General features: G+C 46.2%; 1 protein-coding gene across 1 annotated transcript; it reads left to right on the top strand.

Moving 5' to 3' along the window:
- Positions 1-5999: 5999 nt before the first annotated feature.
- Positions 6000-6490, top strand: LOC307062071 (large ribosomal subunit protein eL28-like). The gene has a single exon (XM_079717555.1). It carries the CDS (start codon positions 6036-6038, stop codon positions 6447-6449), a length of 414 nt encoding a protein of 137 aa, XP_079573681.1. The 5' UTR covers positions 6000-6035; the 3' UTR covers positions 6450-6490.
- Positions 6491-7726: the final 1236 nt, after the last annotated feature.

Raw genomic sequence — 7726 nt, 5'->3', positions numbered from 1 at the left:
GGGGAATACAGTTTTCCTAGGAGAAACACGGTTTTCCTAGGGGAAGTACGGTTAGGTTCCTGGGAGCTTCTGGTGTGTGTACTCATAAACAGAATGTGGTATGGTTCTGTAGGTTAATACATCTTTTTCCGTAAATGATATCACACTCTTCCAATGTTCTACAACTTGCTTTACCCACTTAATTGTGTTTTCAAGATCTATTTACATGGAAACATAGCTCTAATTCATTCACTGAAACTTCAGTATAGTAATTCCAGCCTCAGCAATTAGATGATAGATACCAGTCTTCAAGAGTTTCAGGCACTTCCAATGAAAAGCTATTATTCATCCTTCTCTAGAAGAGTTGTCATATTATTCCTTTGTGTAAAACTCTCTTGAAGCACATGACACAGACTAAAACCAAAGCTCCTCAGTACATCAGGTCATGGTCAATCTGACCCCAGGACCATTCCTCTGACATCATCCCCCGTCACTAAACCCTATGCAATCAATGCTGTGATACACAACATTTTCACATCTTTGGCCCTTGCAAATACTAATAGCTTTGCCAGGTGGGTTAGTCCTTCTTTGTCTGGCAAACTCCTAGACAACCTTCAAAACCCAATTGAAATGTCATCTCCACAGGTAGGTTTACTGTGAAGCCAATGAAGTTTAAGCTCCAGGCCTTGCATTTCCATAGGCCTCTACTGAGACCAAGGGAGAGATTCTAGCAATGTGTTCACATGGACATTTGTTGTTTAGGTAAAATTACAGGATTAAGATTTTTTTGTTGAAGGGCCATCCAACTGTATAACCTTCAGACCCTTCTAAGCCTGGATCTGCTCTGATCACTACTTGTGAAGCTTTCCAGGACCTCCCTAACATGAAGCCCTCTGGGGTCCCTGAGCACTTTATTCTTATGTCCAATCCCTCACACATTATAGTATGGCTTACCAGCTCACCTCTGATTTGATAAGACAAACAAGGATTTCTGTTCATACGTTGGTCTCAACAGTAGGTATTCAAACATTTGTTAAATGTATGTTAATAATGGAAACATAAACAGAGGTTTGTGCATTTGCTAATTGTTCCACCATTCTCAGACTAGGCTACTTCCATCTTCACATGGAGCCTTCCATGCTGGCTCACTGCACACCAGCCACGTGACAGCAGTAAGGGAAAGTGGGTTTCAAGAGTGTGTGGGAAGAGATGTGAAGACAAACCCCCAAAGGAATGGGAGTCAAATGGAAATGAGACAGAAAGTTTAAATAAGGAAGGAGATAATAATGTGAGCCTATAATCTGGGAAGAGTCCATGTTTTAGGTGGTGGGAGTGGTTTCATTTAAAAACAAAAGGAAAAATACAGAGGACATAAGATGGGAGACATAAAGAAAATGGGCATTTAGCTACAACTGGGTGGGTAAAATTTGACACGGAGCTAACCCAGTGCCCTAGCACCTGCTGTTCGTTCTCTGGAGGGCCAGCCCCAGCCAGCTCTCCCTCCGCCTCCAAGAACCAGCCTCGCTGTCACTGCTCCGGAGCCATTTCTGGATGTGCCCATCCTACTGGCCCAGATCTCATTTCTCCCTCAGCTCTGTAACAACAACTATGAATATGAGTATCACTATAAGTAAGTGTTGTTTTACTTATCTTAAACATGTGAGGAATTACTGAACTGTGCATATATAAACTATTCTTTACATTTCATCTGATAACCTAAACTTTTCCACAATTAACCAGTTAAGAAAATTGTAGTGTTTTCTGTCTCAAGTCATCCTTCTCTCCCATGTACCCAAGAGTGAGCTACATATGTTCTGGAAAAATATGACACTGGTAACAGGCAAGGAGGCAGGTGAAAGCAAAAGACAGAAAACAAACACACTTGAGAGCAGTTCTTACAGGAAAGAATGTCACATTTGAAAACAGATGCCCCCGTGGTTTCCTGGGTTTAAGCCTAAGTTACTTGCTCTATAAAATCACAGTTGAAACCTGTGCTGCAGAGCAAGCAATTCCCTACCCTCCTATGTGGAGATGGGCTCAAATAGAATCTGAAATCATTCCAGATTTACACAGTAAGTGCCGCAATCAGAATGTCGCTGGGTTAGGGGATGGATGAATAATTTAGCTCACTAAAAGGTAACATTCAGAAAAGACCAGGCCTGCAAATTCCAGGAGGGAGTGACAGCCTGGAATAAGATGATCTCCTCCCTTCAATTAAAAATAAACTGACCCGGGCTTCCCTGGTGGCGCAGTGGTTGAGAGTCCGCCTGCCGATGCAGGAGACACGGGTTCGTGCCCCGGTCCGGGAAGATCCCACGTGCCGCGGAGTGGCTGGGCCCGTGAGCCATGGCCGCTGAGCCTGCGCATCCAGAGCCTATGCTCCGCAACGGGAGAGGCCACAACAGTGAGAGGCCCGCGTACCGCAAAAAAAATAAATAAATAAACTGACCCCAGAATCCAGACACCCCGCTGTTTTGATAGGAGCACCGTTCAGACCTGAGAGCCAGAGAGGGGTCCGACCACCCCAACAGGGCGCACAGGAAGGTTATTTGATTTCAGTTCATCCGGCACTTTCTGGGCTCGTACCAAGGCGGGAAAACCCTCACTGCCCTTGAGAGGCGTGTGATCTGGTGGGGTTGACAAGGACACAGGGCTGTGACAAGGACAGGGGAAGCCCACTTGCCTGAGCTTGTGTTTGTGTGGGGTGCTGTGTGGTAGAAAATCGGGATCACCGGGTGGTATCTAGGAGAGCCTGGGCTCTGAGGCAGTGACTGTCGGGTGCTCCAGCAGCAAACCTGGGGATCAGGACCGGAATCTCACAAGGACAGCCGTGCTCTTACATCCCATGGTGCCTACACATGTGGTGCTTCTCTGCCCAGGATGTGCTCACCCCCTTCATCCTCCTGGAAACTGCTGCTCTGCCATGAGGTGAGACACTGGCACTGACACGGCCCCATGGGTCCCGGTGCTGGTGGGTCCCCGTGCTGGCTCGTTCCCAGCATTATCATCACACCAGCAGCGAACACATCCCGTTGTGACTGCCAGTCGCCCGATGCACTGGACGCTCAGTGACCAGAGAGCAAAGACCATGTTTTCTCTCCTCTGCATGTGCACAGCCTGGCAAGCAAGGCTCTCAGCAAGTGTTTGTTAAAATGAGTGAGGCAGGGCTCCCCTCTGCTCAGGGAGAGAACTCGGCTTCCACCACCACAACAGGAAAAGGCCAGACAGTAAAATATCACAGCTTTTCTTGAGCCCATCAGAGAGGTGAACATAATTCCAGAGTGACAAGTCCCCTGAGGAAAGACAGGACACGCTGCTGACTCACCTTTGGCGTAGGCGGAGGGAGGCACGGCTGCCACAGAAATCAGGGGGGAGGAAAACAGCTAAAATGTGAACAAATTCTTAAGTGTGGCCTCAGCATGACAATTCAGAGTAACCAGATGCCCGGGCACAAGGATGGTGGTCTGCACTTGCAAACAAGCTCTTTTCCATGGCCTCTATCGGGCATCACTCAAAGATGGGGGCCGAGCAGAAGGAAGGACCAGAGGAACCAAGAGCCCCCACCTCCCCCCACAAGCCTAACACAGGGTACGGAACCGCAACAGTCTTGGAGAGAGGCCTCTGCGAGGTGGGCACAGGGGCACCCAGGAAACCCCCGACACCACGGACCCCACGGGAGGTGCAAGCACCAGCAGCCCAGCACTGGAGGGCAGGACAATGCAGCATCCGGGGAACCACAAACCCAAAGCTGACCTGTGCCGACATCATGGGCTGACCATCCTCACCCACTGCCCGGCCAGCGCAGTCCCACCTCCAGTCCCTCTGCAGCTCTCAGAGCCCCTCTCCCCTCCCTGGCATTCTGCCTCAGAAATTCTACCTGCCTTCACCTCCCCTCTCCTCTGACTCTTCAACTCAGGGAGACCACTAGGCCCTGTCTGGGCCCCCTCTTCCTGTGCTGCAGCTTGGAGACCCTCCAGGTGGTCAGTGGAAGCCATCGTGGGCTCACCTCATTCGTCTCCCCTCACTCAGGGCTGACTTTTCTGTGCTGCCTCTTGTCCAGTGTCGAAACCACTGTCTCCTAGAGTTTGTCCAGGTGTGTAGTGTTTTATGGCTCTGATAAATCTGGTGCCAGTTACACCATCTTGGACAGAAGCCAAAGTTCACTTGACTTTTGACAAAGGTGCCAAAGCAACACAACAAAGAAAGGAAAGCCTTTTCAACAAATGGTGTAGAAATAACCGATACACAGAAAAAATAAACCTCAAAACCTACCTCCCACTATACAGAAAATGTTAATAAAGCTTTTTGGGGAAAACATACATCTTTATGCCTTAAAAATAGGGAAACACTTCTTAGGCAGTAAACAGAAAATAGTGACCATAAAAGAAAAAAAAAAGATAAATTAGACTTCATTAAAATTAAAAACTTTTGATCATCAAGTGACTGTTAAGAAAATGAATAGGCAAGCCATAGACGTAGATAAAACAGAAAACTAAAGACTAGAATCTAGGATAAATAAGGAAATCCTGTAACTCGATAATAAAAAGACACCCAATTTAAAATGGTCAAAGAATTGATCAGATACTTTAGGTATACAAATGGCCAATAAGCACATGAGAAATTGCTCAATATCACTAGTTGTCAGGGAGATGCAAGTAATTAAAACCACAAGAGATACCACTACACAGGCACCAGGATGGCTAATATTAAAATCACTAACACCAAACGTTGGGGAGGAAGTGAAGCAACTAGACCTCATGTACCACTGGAGGGTGTAGAGCAGTAGCTGGTAGTTTCCTGTAAGGCTAAACACATACCCACCCTATAGCCCAGCAATTCCATTCTAGGCGTTTATCCAAATGAAATGAAACATCTGTCCACACAAGACCTATGAAAGATCACTCATATTTATAACATCCCAAACTGGAAACTCCCAGGTGTTGTCCACAGGGAGATGGATACACAAACTGCAGTATGTTCATACAGTGTGACAGTTCTCAGCAAGAAAAAGAAACAAATTAGTGATACACAAAACCACATGGATAATTCTCAAAAACATCATGCTGTGTGAAAGAAGCCAGACCAAAAAGAGCACGTGTTATTGTATGTACTGTATGATTCCATTTATTTGAAATTCTAGAATAAGCAAAACTACTGTATGAAAAGAAAAAAAAAAAGAAAACTACGATACAAAAAATATCAGATCAGTGGTGCCTCTGGGGAGGGAGGAGCTGGGAATCATGGGAAAGTGTGTGAGGGGACTTTCTAGGGTATGTGAATGTCCTGACCTTGACAGGTCGGAGTTTGAGTTACACTGATTTAGGCAGTTATCTGTCGGAAGCCATCCTGGAGCCATTGCACCATGACAAAGTCATGAGCAATGGAAGGCGAAACTGCAAGGCAGCACCATGCCAGGAAGGTGGACTACAGCTCCGTTGTTATGTTTTATAATAAATTTACCTACAGGGGCAATTTTGGGGGGATGTTGCTCCACGTGAAAGAAAAATTCCTCTAGGACTCCCCTTCCTGAAACTACCACAGAATGGGAAGTACCCACTAAAGTCCCGGGGAAATAGGTAAAGAATTAAGAGCCTGGAACTAAGGGGATGTTTTTATGAAAAACACCCTCTAGTATGGAGTTATGGCCATGGGCCGGAGTTTCTGATGACATAGGAAATTTATGGTTCTATTATAAAGGAAGATTAATTATAGAAAAGCAAATGACTAGAGCAGAATTGGTTGCTAGGGTAGGGAGAAAACGCTGTCTCAGTTGAAGGAAACAACGAGAAAGAGCATGCAGGGTATATTGTAAATATTTTCATGGAACCATTGTAATAGGTTGCCCATGCAAGAAGAGAAATAGGAACAAGTAGCTCCAACTTTTACAATTGAAATAATCATATAACTGCTTGACTTGGTTACTAAGAAACAACCTGTGATTAATGGGAACTTGGGGAAATATTTTAATAGGACATCTAGAAACTAGGGGATATTTGTTTTAAAAAATCTTTATACTCTTTCCGTATCCGGCCGCCGCCACGAGAGGTGCTGCCGCCATGTCCGCGCATCTGCAATGGATGGTCATGCGGAACTGCTCCAGCTTCTTGATCAAGAGGAATAAGCAGACGTACAGCACTGAACCCAATAACCTGAAGGCCCGCAACTCTTTTCGCTACAACGGGCTCATTCACCGCAAGACTGTGGGCGTGGAGCCGGCGGCGGACAGCAAAGGGGTCGTGGTGGTCATGAAGCGGAGATCCGGCCAGCGAAAGCCGGCCACTTCTTACGTGCGGACCACCATCAACAAGAACGCCCGGGCCACCCTCAGCAGCATCCGGCACATGATCCGAAAGAACAAGTACCGCCCGGATTTGCGTATGGCTGCCATCCGCAGAGCCAGTGCCATCCTGCATAGCCAGAAGCCTGTGATGGTGAAGAGGAAGTGGACCCGCCCCACCAAGAGCTCCTGAGCAATCTGTCCCCTTCCTCAATGCAATAAAGCTGCCAGCTGTTTTTTTTTTAAAAAAAAAAATCTTTATACAACATTTTGAGGTTTGATTGTGCTAAGATTGTTTGGCCACGTACCTGGTAATGTAATCAACTACAATATATAAACCTGTGATTGTAAACAACAGAAGAAGAATGAAGAATAAAGAAATGAGAAAGAGAAACATGCAATGCTGATACTTTAAGAAGTGTAATAGAATTATTTCCTTCACTGACGCTATCCATCCCTCGGGTATCCCTGGACTCGCTGGAGCTGGACTCCGGCAGTTATCAAAACTCAAAAAACAACCACCTCAAAAGAAAAAACAAACACATCCAAAAACATACAAGTATTGATGGATGAAAAGAGGGATGATAAATAGATAAATATGTGAAAAAACAAGGGTGGTAAAATATTAATAGCAAAGTCTAGGTGGATGGTAGATGGGTGGTCATCTAAAATTCCATCAACTTTTCTTCATGTCTGCACATTTCATAATGTTAAGTTGATGTGGAAATTGATGGCAAGATGCTAGTCTCAGCTAGGCCAGGATACTAGGGCAGAGACTCCAGCACCCGGTTATAGGACAGGACCGGTCAAATAAACACAGGGGATAATAGCAACAGCAGCCATCATTTATCAGATACTCACTGTGTGAGGCCCTGAACCCAGCACTTCTCAAAAGTCAGCTCGTGTAAGCCTCCCAACAAACCCATCTGACAGCCAAGACATTAAAGCTTAGAGGATTTCTGTAACTCATCCGAAGTCCAACCCCACAGCTCGTAAAGAGCTGAGACATGGCTGGAGCCCTACCTGTCAGGTCCCAGAGGTCGCCCACCACACGGTCCACCTGACACCTGCAGAGGGAACATGAGCGCCTGCTTACTGAAACCAGCATTCAAGGTCAGAGCGGGGCTGACAGCGAAGATGACATGGGAAGCCATCGAGAGTGCTTTAACTTTCTTCCAGTTGGGCAAAGGATGGACTCCGGAGCTTAGGACCAGGCCGACGGCCTGACATCCTGCAGGGTAAGCTCTCTGAGGGCAGGGACCATCTCTCTCTCTCATTTCTGCTGTCACCCCACAGGCACAGTGCATGGCAAACACACTTACTGAATGGATGAATACATACATTGAATACATACAGAAACAGGAATGCAGGCAGACATTATAAATTCACAAGCAGACATGTGACCACATGAATGGGAAAAATCATCTTTCTAGGTCAATCTTATTTCTCAACAAAACTGCACCTCTGAGA

The sequence above is a fragment of the Hyperoodon ampullatus genome (assembly GCF_949752795.1).
Source record: "Hyperoodon ampullatus genome assembly, chromosome: 13".
NCBI classification, from domain to species: Eukaryota; Metazoa; Chordata; class Mammalia; order Artiodactyla; family Ziphiidae; genus Hyperoodon; species Hyperoodon ampullatus.
The sequence above is the reverse complement of the archived record's forward strand: the minus strand, read 5'-3'. Positions and strand labels throughout refer to the sequence as shown.

Coding starts and splice junctions, on each gene's coding strand:
- LOC307062071 (XM_079717555.1), top strand. CDS start 6,036: ATGTCCGCGCATCTGCAATGGATGGTCATGCGGAACTGCTCCAGCTTC.